The following is a 15460-nucleotide window of genomic DNA, read 5'->3' as shown; positions in this document are numbered from 1 at the left end:
TGCAATGAGTGGTCCTTAACATTAATAGCCCCGGAGAGCTATTCTTAGGGACTGTTTTCTAGATATGTTTCCAGATATCCATGTTTTCATGAGATATCTGGTATCCCAAGTATTTTTTTTTTATGGATAGTTTTTTGCTTTAGCTGTTTGATTTAATTACTCTTCATTATTAGTCCAACAGTTAATGTAGTCAGAAAAACTTGGATTAAAACGCTTACAATTTTTTAAATTGTATTTTTATATTTATTATAACATTTATTTGATTTGTTTGCTTTTTGAGGATGTTTGAATCTTCCTGGCATTGCTCCTTTCACTTGGTATTGTAATATGAAAGCTTGATAACTTGTAATGTAACAATGGAAATATTATGATGATATATGAACATATAAACAATCATTGAACTTCTATGGAATAACAGGGCTTCCATGTGTAAAAGTGTGTTTCTCTTGAGGAAGTCTGCAGATGCTAACTATGTCACAAACATCAGTTAATAGATCATTGTTATTCCTTTTAAAATCTGGCTCTTGCTTCAATACTGGACATTTCACCATTGAAGATGAAACCCTGTTCTTTGGCTTCTGCAGTGGGCAGTCTATAAATCAACTAGCCCTGAGAGCTGATACTTAGGGACTGGTTAATATCTGGACTCTCATGCGATGTCGAGGATCTCAAATATATTGTTGTTGGATATGCATTTTCCAACAATCAAGTAATGGACACCTGTGCTTGTTACCCAGTCGGTTAAAGATGTAAGCCACACCCATGGGGAGTTTTATCTTCAACAGTGTAATCCTCAGTAATAATAATAAATCTTTCATCGCTGACAATTGTCATATTAAATTTAGTAGTAAATATCTTATTGAATAAGGTGTTAAAACAAATATAGAATTGATAATATTAATGCTTTTCCAAAAATACAAAATATACTTGTATTAGTAAAAATCATATGTTTTAAAATGCTATGGTAATTATGCAAAATATTAAAAATAACCTACACAGGTTATCCTCAAGAGAATTCTCATATAATATTTTTTTGTCTAAAATGTAAACCATGAACTTGCCCCACCACATAAACTGCATTTCCTCGAAGGAATTACTGGAAAGAAATCTTATATTGTGTCTTCTAGGTCCATTTTACATGTAGATATGAAGAGTGTTTAAAAACTTGTTGCTATTTAAATAGCAGATATTCAACAGATCCTGATCAGGAGCATTGTTCCAATCTGAAGAATTCTCTGGTTCTCTTAGTTCTAACATCTTGGCCTTGAGTAAGCATATATATTATAACTTATCAAGAATAGTTTTTTTCTCTCAAATAACTGAAAGCAAAATGTAATTACAACCATTTTGTGAAAATCAGTTTTGAAAAATAACATTCTTTGTGTTTGAACCCTTTTAGCGCCAAGCATATTGGGCAGGTCGTTTCACATAGCCCCAGAGTTACTGGTATGGGTTGCTCAGTCGGGCACCGCAGCTCTTAGCCGCTGGGTATGTCAAAATAGCGCTAGAGCAGTTTTCTCAGAAGTAAAACCTTGGTAGACGATATTTCCTCCAGCTGCTCTGCATACTTTAACGCCATCTGAAGCCTTGTGTCCTTCGCGGTGTGAAACTTTCTGTGCACTTTCACCCAATACCATGTCCTCTTCATCTTCTTTTTCTCCTTTCCAATTCCCTTGTTTACTATTTCTTCATCTGTCACTTCATATTGTTCGTCTTGTGCAATCCACTCATTCACGTCCTCTTCTGTTGCGTTTGCACAACCCAGCACTTGTAACAATGGAAGTAGGCTAGTGATGTCCGGTTCAGTCTCCTTCTGTGCATTTTCACTATATGGAATCTTCATTTTCTTGAAGTAAAACTTTCCAAGATCTACTACAATGGTATTTGTTTCAACACTTTCCCATGATTGGACCACGTAGTAAGCCATGTCTTTCAAATTAAGATGATGGAATTTGTTCACCATATCTTGTCTCTGATCCATAGGATCAATTAAAGAAGAAAGCAAGCTTCTTCAATAATTCCTCTTTATTACCTCTAAGTTTCCCTTATCCGTAGGTTGACATAAGGAAGTCAAAATTGGAGGCAAAATCATGGCCTTTATTTCCCATCTTTAAATTATCCTCATCAGGATGTCATGTAGCATTGTCAAGCAGCAATATTGCTTTCCATGTCAAATTTTTGGATTTCAAAAACTATTCAGTTTGTGGTACAAAGTTTTCAAAAACCATTCTTTAAAACTTTTTTGAGCTCATCCAAGCATTTTTGTATTGTAATATTTCACTGGTAAAGCATTTTAGGAAACTTTATTAAACACTCTTGTATTTTTTGACCTGCCTATCATAATCAGTTTCATTTTCATATTTGCCATGGTAGTACTGCATGCAAGAATTGTCACCCTTTCTTTGCTACGTTTGTAACCTGGCGCTGCCGCTTTGACCTTTGACACTTGTAGTTTTGCCGATAACAATTTGTAATTGAGACCAGTCTTATCACAGTTGCGTTATTGATCACCTATTAGGCTTTCCTTGTCCTGCGTATGAAGTTTGCCCTAAATGATTGAACAGCTTCACAGTTTGCTGAAAGCTGCTCGCCACAAATATTAAAAAGTAGAGTAAAGATGCCTTATTAAGCACAAATGCCTTAGGTGCTATATTAAGCTGCCGAATTCCTTTTCATCCATCTATCTGAAATCGGGTTCACATTCGTTAAGTTCATTAAGTAACTTAAGCCTTTTATTGATTAGTCCTGATATCGGTATACCTTTATCTCTATGTTGAGTAAACCGCAGGTTCAAAGCTTCGCTTACTTTTTCGTACTCACATTTTTCAGCCATCCGATTTTCAAAAGTAGTTGACTCGCTGAGAACACCATTTTTCAATGTCATTGCGATTCCTCTTCAAATCTCCTACTCTTGTTTTTTCCCACGTTATAATCTTGCACCATCTTTAATAAAGTTTCACCATTGTCTAATCTCTTTAAGGCTTTCAGTTTTTCGTCTATTAAAACAGCCATCACCACAACTTTTAGACATGAAAAAATCAAAACACAACTAACAATCTAAAAAAGGCAGAAATGAAACAAGGAAATGATGCACAAGACGACTTTTCAGTAAAAGAGCTAAGTATACACTAAGGACTGCAGCATGCCAAAACAAAGAGAAAGTGATGTTACCAACCTGTTGCCTGGCACAGAAATATAATGCATACAGTCAGGTGTAACAAAAGGAGTTGCCTCAGTGACATATTGCGTAAAATCATGTTACTTGACATATTGCCCCGGAAGATGGAATTACTCGGAAGGTCAGATAACCGACACTCTACTGTAGTATCCATAGTGGAAATAACTTAATACCAACATATTAAGTAATGTAGCTTTGTAACATCTCAGAGGGTCTGAATACTGTCTCATGAACAAGTTTTCACTTCAACCACAACCTTCTATTGGATTCCTTTCATATGTTTATAATGTTTGTAGTTGAACTTACAGTTGGAAGATGTGTTGATGTCATTATTCTATCATAGTGAACTATATCATCTGAAGACAGTTATAAATATTTCAACAGCCAATCATTGATTATTTAACACACCAGAACTCGCACCCATAATCTGAACACGAGAGGTCGCGTGATGGTAAATTGCTCACACTTAACATTTAATTGATTCTAGTTCAAATTTTTTTTGAAAAACGCTTGCTAAAAAAACTGTCTCCTGTCTTATTGCTTTTCTGTGAACAGTAATAAGGTATTTTAATTAGTTGCAGTATGTTTAGTGTCCATTCTGCATATTTTGTTATAAATTGATAATTTTTTTATAGACAAGTCGCACATGAGCAATTTGCCGCGTTTATAAAAGTTGGCATTTCAATGAAACGTTGGATCACAAATCAAAGAACAAATTTATTTATAAGATATAATATTAAAAATTGTACATGAAAACACATATGAAAGAGTGATAAATACTTTTAAATATAAAAAATCCATTTAGTCAGTTAGTGTCAATAGTCTCATTTTCATCAGCACATCAGGCACAGGTTGCTTCCGTATGTTCCTTGCAGATCGAGATTTGGCGGGAGCTGGAGATTACAGTTGTCTGTAGTATGTGTACTTTCCTTGAGCAACTAGTTCTTTTTCTTGCTCCTGTTCCGGGCCTAGATTGAACACATCATGTATCCTGTGTTTCATTGCTCATCCAATGCTATACTCTGCACTTGCTGGATATTTAGCTTCCAGGTCCAGAATGAGTTTTCACCCTAAATTCATCAGAAAGGATCGGCGAGGGAGAAGGTTATCTTTTTCAAGTGTCACATTGTTCTCTTTATGGGTGATAAAGGCATTTATTCTTCCACCATTGAGCATGAATAAAAACATTGTCAATGGTCAACAATTTGATATTCTTGCCTGCTATAGGCCTACTGTTTTTTCATAGCGTCATAGACATTGACCCCCACATTTGTGTGTATTGTGGAAAGTAATCATGGAAGGCTTTTGTTTTTCTCCACTATTCTCGTTGATCTCATCCATCTCATGCCGAGTTCATAGAAGAAGAACAAATTTGTTTTTCTTAGTTTTGTAGAAAATCAATGCTGCATTGTTTGTAAATGCAAATATCTAGCTGTTGATTGGACGTTTGTTTCCTTTTAGGTCTGTTGTCAGCTCTGTAGGAATCTCTCTTTTGTTTTTTCTAATGGTTCTGACAATCGTGAGGGTTTTTTTTCAAATAGATCTTGAGCAGAGAGGTAAAAAAATTGTCACATGTTACATTCCATCCTGTGTTTGCAATGGCTGATGTCAGCCTATTTACAATGGCTCTAGCAGATTTGTCCAGTTTATAAGGTCCTCTTCTTTGTTTAGAAATATATACCTCCATGTTAGACATGTAGAAAGTCTTCAAATCACTTATTGACCATACTTTTATGCCAAATTTACCAGGTTATTTTTTGTATGTACATTCTAAAACTAGACTGCCCTCGGAAGTTAGGTATCATTTCTTCAATATTCACATATTCACTGTGACTGTAGTTCTTGCAGATGCGTAGAAACTCATAAAATGTCCCTCTCATGCAATAAAATGTATCTACCGATTTCCTTAGTCGGCGACCTTCTATCTCTCAGTCATCAAAGCCGATGTATCTCAAAAAAAATTTGAACCTAGTGAGGCTCATGAATAGCCTGATTTCTACTCCAAGACCATCGTTTCTCCACAAATCAAAGACATTTTTATGACCAAAGTGAAGTACACCTGCTAAGTAAAGAAGTCCAAACTTAGCTTTTATTTATGTGTACAATAGTACATCTTCTCGTGCGAGTAGGTCTATTTTGTGGCCTCTCAGACCAAATATTAAGGTTTGGAATATCCGTTCCCCTATAGATAGGATTAGTAAGAATCTGACCAGGTATCAGGATGTTCTGTTTATTGTCTTCAATCTCGACCTCACTTTCAACCTCATTGTCTTCAGATGACAGGTGTCTTCATTTACACTTTACTCCAAATTACTGTCACACTCAAAATCATTCGCTTAAATTCGGCACCAGAACCGATTCCAATAAATCCCGTATTCTTCTCTGTTCATCCTCATAATTCATATTAACCCCAAGAACAAAAACACAATGTCACAAAAATGTTGAAAATTGAATATTTGTACACTGATTTTACAGATTTAAAAATAAGCACTACGGGAGAGATTGTGCAAAGGCATATTGCCGTAGCGGATGCAGCGCTGCATACAACATCTACCACTCACAAGCAAAGTGGGTGGGAAACTAAAACATCGTCAAGGTCACGTGCAGGAACATAATGATAGGGATAAAAAAACGCACCATCCATCTATTACTGTTAACAACCAAAAAATAATGAAATTTCCAAATCCGTGGCAAACTGCCGCAGGTGCGAGCTCTCACGTGTTGATGTATTACTAAAATAATGTAATAAAAGACTTGGCCATCATGTTGGTGAAATCTATGTTACCAGATTGTGGTTGAGTTGAATAAAGCCTCGTAGGCACTCATGAGATGGCTCTTAGAATCTTTGTGAAAAATAAATTTAGAAAATTACTTGTGTTTTAATCAAACATTTTGTACGTAAATGAATCTTTTACCAATATAAATTAATAAAAAAATTTAAATACATTTCATTTCCTCTAGTCATCTTTTATATACATCATTTTAAATATTCATACCCTTATCTTCAATAGTTTTTCTTTGAACCTTTGTAAGATAAGCCTAATTAATTATGTGTCAGATGCCTTTCACTTCTCATGGGATAATTAAAAAAATGTATTTTTATCTATCTTGTTTTCAAAAAAGATGTTTGAAAGGGCTGTGACCAGAATTTAATTTAGAAATTTTTTAAAATCCACCTTAAACCGATTGTACCATCTCAAAGATAGATGCCATACAAATATGTTGATGTTTCTATTAAACACATCTATTTTAAATGCCAAACAAACAGTTACTTGCAGCTTCACACACTATTTTCAAAATCAAAGAATGTATATTTCTTAATGAAAGCATTTATTATGTAATATAATGGAACCCTATGATAGTATTCAAACATAAGTATACATGTATGTATCTGGTGCGTATTATTTCATTTGCCACAGTTAATTTTGTCTGTTCCAATGCCCCGATTAAAAATGTATTTACATATAGAGGTTTTGGAAACCTACTTCGGTCAAAAAGCATCTACACTTCCTAATTTATTCCTGGTCTAAGGTATTTTCTGGAGTTTGTCTTGTCCAGATGAAGAAAGTACCTGTACATACATAAGACTGAGATAATCTATGTGTACGATCTTTTTTTTGTAATCAAACAGTTAAAAAGATTCTATTCCCATTGTTTAAATTTACTTCCAGTCAAATCTATTTATGGTCCATAGATGAGTATACCATGTTGCCTTGGTTAAGAAAATATATTCATATGTTAGTTCTCATGGTAGACTCAAAAAGCGTCTACTACCAACCCTTAAAATATTACATACAATCTAAGATATTTTAAGTACCATAGTTGAGTTTACCTTTCTAAAATGATGAAGAAAATATGTATACTTATGCATGACTAAAAATGTACTGAGCTCAAAGTAATATCTATTCTGGCCACAGTAAATTCACTTCATGTCTAATTTATGTACGAGAGGTATCCAAAAAGTAAGTTTCCATTAATTATGAAAAAGTTAAAAAGACTCAAAAAATAACTGAAACACATTTATTCAACTTTTTACAGCATACCTTATTTTTCTACATAGTTACCATCCCTTTCTAAGCACTCCTGGTATCTAGGAAGTAGTTTTTTTATTCCAGCATCACAAAATTCACTTGCCAAATTTTTAAGCCAAGTATCCACCTCATTTTGAAGGTCATCGCTGTTGTCAAATCGCCGACCGCCAAGGTGTCTTTTCAGCTCCGGAAACAGATGAAAATCGCTAGGCGCAAGATCTGGTGAGTATGGAGGATGACCAAAAACATCCCACTTAAATTTCCTCAAAAGTTCCATTGTTGCACGAGCAGCGTGTGTGGTCGGGCGTTATCTTGAATAAGCAACACCGTGCGCGACAAAAAGTCCGTGCCGTTTATTCTGTATTGCCCGCCGAAGTCTGGTGAGACCTTCACAATACCTTTCTGCATTTATGGTTTCGCCACGAGGAAGGAAGATAGTCAATCAATAACACTCCACGGCAGTCCCAAAAAACTGTAGCCATTACCTTTCCTGTCGACTCAAAAACTTTGGCTTTTTGAGGAGCTGCCTCTCCTTTTTTTTTTTTGCCACACCATACTCTGGCGTTTGGTCTCTGGAGTTGAGTGGTGAATCCATGTTTCATCACCAGTGACTATTCTACTGAAAAGGTTTTCATCTTCATCGTCAAACAATCGCAAGAAAGACTGGCCAGCAGCCATTCGTTGTTGTTTATGGGCATTGCTCAATAAGCGAGGCACCCATCTTGCACACACTTTTGCAAGCTGAAGATCTTCTGTCATGATATTGTGCACAGTTGACCGGCTAACTTCAACACTTGATGGCAGGTTATTCATAATTTCATCGAGAGTCACTCGCTTATCATTGTCAATAACTGCTCGTACAGCATTAATGACGTCAGGTTGCCGAGAATTGGCCGGTCGGCCACTACGCTCATCGTCATGAACATTTTCTCTTCCTTCCAAAAACATTGCACACCAACGACGGACCATCTGAACGGACATAACATGTTCACCATACACTTGACACAACTGACGATGAATTTCAACGGCAGTTTCGTTTTTGGTGGTCAAGAAACGAATAACACTACGGACGGACTTCGCAACTGGCGGCAGAACGCAGTGGAGTCTCCATGATGTTTGGGCAGCAACTGACCGAGAAGCGTGACAATGGGCCAGTGACCGGCGCACCTGTTGCCAACCGAACCGCGCTACATATCCCCGCCCACAGCTGCACGCTGTGTTACGTACGCGTCTTTTTACAAAACAGGGAAACTTACTTTTTGGATACCCCTCGTACGATTCCACTATAGAGTTTACGTTGTTGCCCTGACCAAGAAAACATACAGGTCTTATACATACAATTGAAACCAACTGTATTAAAGAGGGTATATTCCCGATCTACAATATTTTTGGTGCTATAAATAGATTTGTATTTTTATCCCTTTCGAGGAAATATATGCCTAAGTAACCTTATCTTAGTATGACTACTTCAGTCATAAAGCTTCTGTTGCTTGTATTCTGCTTCTGGTATAAGGGAAATAATGAAAAATCCTGGAAACTAAGTTCATTCAATATTTCAAAATAATAAATTATAAGTTTTGCGTTATAGAAGTCTTGTTATTTTAAAGTTCAGGCATGTATCTGTCCATCCCCATTTTTTGTAAGCCACAGTAAAAATGTCTTATACTATTGTAAGGGACCTTGTACCTTGTAAGCAAATATTCACAGCTTTGTGTAACAGCATTTAAATAGTGTTTCTAATGCATGAGAAGGTTTAAATTTGTCACTGGTGCAATCTGTGGTAAAATTAGATAGTAATTTTATCTTTGCAATCTGTATTACACTACTGATCAAGTACTGTATGTTTAATACTTAATTTAAATTGAAATATAAACAAACATTTTTTCGTGTTTAAGGAACTTCAGCTTTAAATTTGAAGACAGAGAGAGAATTTTAGACAGTGTTAACAGTTATTAAGTTCTCAGGATTGTGTTTTTTAGTATTATCACTATTTTTCCTAATTCTAAAATATTCCAGAAAACTTATCCAATTTATCTCTTCATAAAAACCTTCCTCTGACTGTAATGAATATTTGAAAAAAAGAATTGGTTGAATTGGTCTGGTGATTCACAAGATAAGCGCATAGCAACACATTTATCAACTAATTTTTATTTACAAGATGACATCATATAAATTTTGTCTTAACCCATTGAGGAAGCAATTAACCTGGCCTCTCTAGGACTAAATGTTGGAATTAAGTTTTGCAAAATGCATGCGTACTAAAATATTAATAGAATGAGTTTGGATACAGATAAATTAGTAAATTTTTCAGGACAGTTTAGTCTATTTGGTTGCTCTACAATAGTGTTTGTTGCTTTCTCCAAATAAGTTGTTTAGTTAACATTTACAAATTTTTTTAGTAAGAAAAGCAAAAAATTAAAAGTAACTGTTAATATTCTATTACTTTTTTGCTTATTTGTTTTAATAATTTTTTATTCAAAACAGTGCAATGTTTTTACATAGAAACCCAGTTTTTATTAGATTACTAATTAGTTATAAAACATAATAACAAAACAGTAAAAATCCATTTACATTTTTTTATTTTTTTATGAATTATGAATTAGTTGTCTGGAAGATGAGATAAAACTGTTTGTTACATTCAATATTGTAATCATTAAAATTATAACTAAAATAAACTATTTACACTATATACAATGATCATTCATTTACTTTTTATAATTCACTTTTGTGTCAGTCTTTGAGTATCTTAGATATCTCAATATCACTGTCCAAGTATATGTCTATTTCTGAAGTTAGCAAATTCTCTTGTTCCATGAGGTAGCAGAAGAACTAAAAACTCATTCAACAACTATAAACAGTTAAACATTGAACATTGAGAACACGATACATAGAATGTAATCAGAACATTAAAGTGACGAAAATTGAGTGTAAGGCAGAATGTAACAAAATTAGCTATTAGTTGTGGTTCGAGTTTGCAAACGTAACAAATCGAAATGAAATGATTATTACGATGCAGGGGGGCACAAGACTGCGATCTAGTGGAAAAAAAAAACAAATACGTGATCGTTAGCATCTAAAAAGAGCACAACAAGTGCCACTTGGCCAAGATTATTAAGTCCCACTCTGCCGGACTGACGCTGGAGCAAGTTCCCCAATGGGTTAATCATTTCTTTATTATCTAGGCCCGTAAGTAACCTTATGTAAAAATAACAAAAAACCTACATGTTTTATGCCAGAACTGTTATGTAATTATTAGTGTTTTCAGGAAATATGATATAATAACATCTTTTGCAAACATATTTATATGAACAAATAAAGGGTTTGAAAGAGTTTACTCCATTTAGATTGATTTCCTAAAGACCTGCAAATTCCTAAAGATTGTCAAATAGGGGGTAATCTCTGTAACCTCCTTTTGTATTTTTGCTTTCTTTATACAGTTTGTTCCTACACACTAATAAAAATGCAGCTATCACAACTACAAAAAGAGAGCACACTTGATAATCTGTGAGTGTGCTCTCTATTGTATGAGTAGGCTCTCAACTTTATTCACCTAGAAACTGGAGTACGCATTTGCAAATAATTACGAAACTCACAACATGAGAGTCTATTAATAGTTAGAGAGATTCTGTGCATTTTATTCAACTAAACGCGAGTGTGTGAGCAGTGAATCATTACATAGTATTACAAAATTTCATTGCTGTGGCACTCAAGAGGGTTTGATACCAGTAGATTATATTTGGTTTTAAAATAGACAGTAGAATCAAAAAATTGTAGACCAGTAAAACCAGAGATAAAACAGGAATTTGAAAATAAGTTTTGAGTGGCCACTCTCCCAATAATGGTTATATATTTTCATTTCAATGGTATGAAATACATGATAACAGTTAAAATTGGTCTTTAACAATAATAATGAAACTAATCAAAGATATGAATGTCTTTTATATGATTATGCATAGTTTCTTTTGATGTGTCAATGTTATGACACATTGTGTGGAAATACATGTATATTTATTGATTGATTGCAGATGGAAGTATGAAGTATGTCATGTACTTATAATACACCTATCTAGATTTCAATAACTGAATGCATGATCCATACCTATGTTTCTTGATAATTGAAGTAATATTGTGGGTGGAAATCTGTAGTACATCGTAAACGTACAATTTGATAACAGTGACAAAAGTGGCTACGTCAGATGAAACTGTACCCAATTGTGATATTCTTCTCATTAATTGAAATATTATTGCAGGTGGAAGTCTGTGGTACATCATGGACTTACAATCCAATAGCAGTGACAAAAGTGGCTTCATCAGATGGAACCATGCCTGGCAACTCCAGTGGGGAACGTTTAAGCGCTCTTCTGAAAAAGTTGTTTGAAACTCATGTCTCAGGAGATGTTAATGAAGAATTGGTCAAATCGGCTGCCAACGGAGATGCTCAGAAGTGTGAAGAATCGCTAAAAAGGATGGATGCTGATGTGAATGGAGTTTTTGGCGGTCATACTGCCTTACAAGCTGCAAGTCAAAACGGACATTTGGAAGTGATCAAAATATTACTGAGACATCAAGCTGATGTTGAGGTTGAAGACAAGGATGGAGATAGAGCTGTTCATCACGCAGCTTTTGGAGATGAACCTGGTGTGATGGAATTATTAGCTCATGCCGGTGCAGATTTGAATGCCAGAAATAAAAGGCGTCAAACAGCATTGCATATAGCTGTGAACAAAGGGCATGTTGGTGTCGTGAAAACACTTTTAGAATTGGGATGTCATCCGAGTTTACAGGACTCAGAAGGGGATACACCACTACATGATGCAATTTCTAAAAAACGAGATGATATGTTGACTTTGCTTTTGGATCATAATGCAGATATTATGTTAACCAATAACAACGGTTTCAATGCTCTTCACCATGCAGCATTAAGAGGAAATCCAAGTGCAATGTGGATTCTGTTGTTGAAGCTTCCGAGACAATGGATCGTAGATGAAAAGAAAGATGACGGTTATACTGCATTACACCTGGCAGCCTTAAATAATCATGTGGAGGTGGCAGAGCTACTGGTACATCACGGGAAAGCAAATATGGATTTGCAAAATGTAAATTTACAGACAGCCTTACATCTTGCAGTGGAAAGGCAACACACACAAATAGTCAGATTATTGGTGCGAGAAGGGGCAAATCTCAATATACCAGATAAAGATGGAGACACTCCCTTGCATGAAGCACTAAGACACCATACATTGTTTCAATTGCGTCAGTTGCAGGATGTTCAAGATGTAGGGAAATTATTAGTTGGCCTTGGAAGTCAAGGGGCTGATAAGAAATCATCAGCATCTATAGCCTGTTTTTTGGCTGGAAATGGAGCTGATTTAGGTATTAAGAATAAAAAAGGGCAAACACCTTTAGATTTATGTCCTGACCCCAATTTGTGCAAAGCCCTTGCTAAATGCCACAAAGACAAAAATACAGATCAGATTGAGCCGAGAGCTACAGATGCCGAAGGAAATGAGGATATAACAGATGAATGTCTGGTCTGCTCTGATTTGAAAAGAGACACTTTGTTTAAGCCTTGTGGACACGTGGCCTGTTGTTCAGTTTGTGCACCAAGAGTGAAGAAATGCTTGATTTGTCGAGAGCATGTTGCAACTCGTGCAAAGATTGAAGAATGCCTTCTCTGTGCATACAAACGTGCAAGTGTACTCGTCAAACCTTGTGGTCACATGGTTGTCTGTGAATGTTGTGCACCTTTAATCAAGAAGTGTGTTCACTGTCGTGCACACATCGACTCCATGGTCCCGTTCTCTGTCTGTTGTGGTGGCCCAGGTGAAACTACAGAAATGCCAACTGAAACTGTGGAAGAGTCCTCTGCTTCAAGTGTTTCACCTGTGGAACCCATCACTCTGACTGGTGCATTAATGAATAATGGCAGTAGAGACACCTCCAACTCGGACATTCAGAAGTTGCAACAACAGCTGCAGGACATCAAAGAACAAACTATGTGCCCAGTGTGTTTAGACAGGCTGAAGAATATGATCTTCCTATGTGGCCACGGCACATGTCAGATGTGTGGAGACCGCATGTCTGAATGTCCCATTTGTAGGAAGGCTGTTGAAAAAAGAATCTTACTTTACTAAATTTTCCATTTCAAACATTTAGAATCCAAAAAAAGGACTATTTCCCCTCCGCAAAAAAATAGTTTCAAAAATAAATCAGGATTAATCAAATTTCATATAGGAATGTAACCAGAGTGTTAAAGTATAAGCCTTGTATTTTCTATCTGTAAGTTTTAGTTCATAGTGATTAAATTGCAATCTTTAAGCCTGTTTAACTTCTGTTCTGTTAGCCTAATATCAACTATATCATTTCTAAATGGACCTTATGAAATTTATTCATACAGTCTTTATATTAATAGTAACATAATTTTACAAATAAATAATGTGAAACTACAGTGGATATAGATTATCTACCTGGGGTAGTGAGTGATGTATTCTTTCCAAGTGGCACTGTCATATTTTATTAAAAAGTCATAAGTCATATGTACTCTTCTTGATTTTATTGTAATGCTTTGGTATAATTTTAAATAATATACAATTACTTTTAATTTATTTGATGTATTATTATTTATTAAAGTTATTGCTGTAAATTGTTAAAATTTACAATATTAAAAGACAGTTTGATTTAAAATGCTATTTTATTATCACATTTTACTGTACAGTAGGTTTGTAGTTTTATGAGTTGTATTAATGTTTTTATTTAAAGATGCATGATTCATAATATATGACATTTTGTGTTACTTGTTTCACATTCAACAGCCTCCTTAGTTTTGTTGTGGCTGTTTTGTGTACTACTATTTTCAAAGATTGAAAAAGAAAACGGATCACTTCATTAAAAGGAAGCGAAAAAGGAATGCAGCAGAAATATCAGACAAGAACAAGTAAAAACAAGACATTCAGAAAGGCAGATTCAGTCCACCCATTGTCATGGAATAAATTAGACAATATAACTGCATATGTGTAACATGTAAGGGAGTGCACATGGAATTTATTTTGTTTTACTACTTAAGTCTTCATGCCTACATCTGGATTCCTCTAAATAACAAAACTGTGAGGCACAAGAATTTTGGGTTTTAAAGATGACCAGATAGTTCCAGATTCACACGAGCTGTGTTTATGCACCATATTATTGGTGCATCCACTTTGTGATACGCTATAACCAAACTAGCTTGATTAGTCTTTTAAAACAGATTTAGTTAGGTTCAGTCAGTCCTTAACTGTTTTACTGTTTTTATTTCACTGACCAACATAACTTTAATGACCTGATCAACTTATCTTAATGCTGTATAGGTTGCTCAACTCGTCCTAGTGAGCAGGTCACGGTTTATGTAGGTCACATCATATGAAAAAAATTTAGTAATTATAACACCTAGATTGAAAAAATTTGACATTTCAAGTTTTTTTTAACAGTTTGTGTAGGTTTTCCAAAACTATATATATATATATATATATATATATATATATATAATAGGCTGAAAACAAGAACCGATTGTCATAATGACATGTAATTTCCATAGTAAGTCAAGTAAAATCTGTTCTGTCTAATAATGTACTTTTTTTAGGTCCCCGATAAGAAAACTTTAAAAAAAATAGTAGCAACCGGATAATACCAAAGTACCGTTTACGCATAGTTACTAATGTTGAAATAACTTTGTGTATTTTTCAAAAGAATCATTAAGTATTTTTAATGATTTTTCTGTTCTGGAGTGTATTTGTACTGTTGTTCAACATGTGATCACAAAAAAAAACAGTTTAGCTCGTAAAAATCATTTTGGTATATATGAGATTGAAGTAAAAGGTAATCAGTGCCTAATAATCTTGAACACGTTCAGGTAAAACTGGATAGTTTTGCATTTGACGACCGATTCTATCAACATTAAAGTTCATTACTGACAATGGTTGATTTAAAGGATAACAGGTTTTCAGACATTTGCTCCGTTATATATCATAAAAATAATATTACATAGTATTTTATTTTTGTATCATATAACGATGGCAAATTTCCGAACTCTGAACCAATTATTCTAATGTGCTGTATTTCATACTTGGATGGACAAACATTCTTTTATTTTATAGTTATAGATCATCAATCCACTATACTTTATAGCCAGAGAAATCTACTTAATGTTTTGTTTTCACTTTGAGTGGTTGTTATAAATCAACCTAAAGAATTCTTTCAAAATACTGTTATCACCTTG

General features: G+C 34.7%; 1 protein-coding gene across 1 annotated transcript in view; it reads left to right on the top strand.

Annotated features, from left to right (window-relative positions):
• Positions 1-15345, top strand: part of LOC124364928 (E3 ubiquitin-protein ligase MIB1-like) — a 33411-nt gene extending 18066 nt beyond the window's left edge. Inside the window, 1 exon segment of the mRNA XM_046820756.1 lies at positions 11460-15345. Within this exon segment, the coding sequence (XP_046676712.1) occupies positions 11460-13343 (1884 nt within the window). The 3' untranslated portion in view covers positions 13344-15345.
• Positions 15346-15460: the final 115 nt, after the last annotated feature.

This window comes from Homalodisca vitripennis, chromosome 1 (assembly GCF_021130785.1).
Source record: "Homalodisca vitripennis isolate AUS2020 chromosome 1, UT_GWSS_2.1, whole genome shotgun sequence".
Classification (NCBI taxonomy): Eukaryota; Metazoa; Arthropoda; class Insecta; order Hemiptera; family Cicadellidae; genus Homalodisca; species Homalodisca vitripennis.
This window is presented reverse-complemented; position numbering and strand designations above follow the sequence as displayed.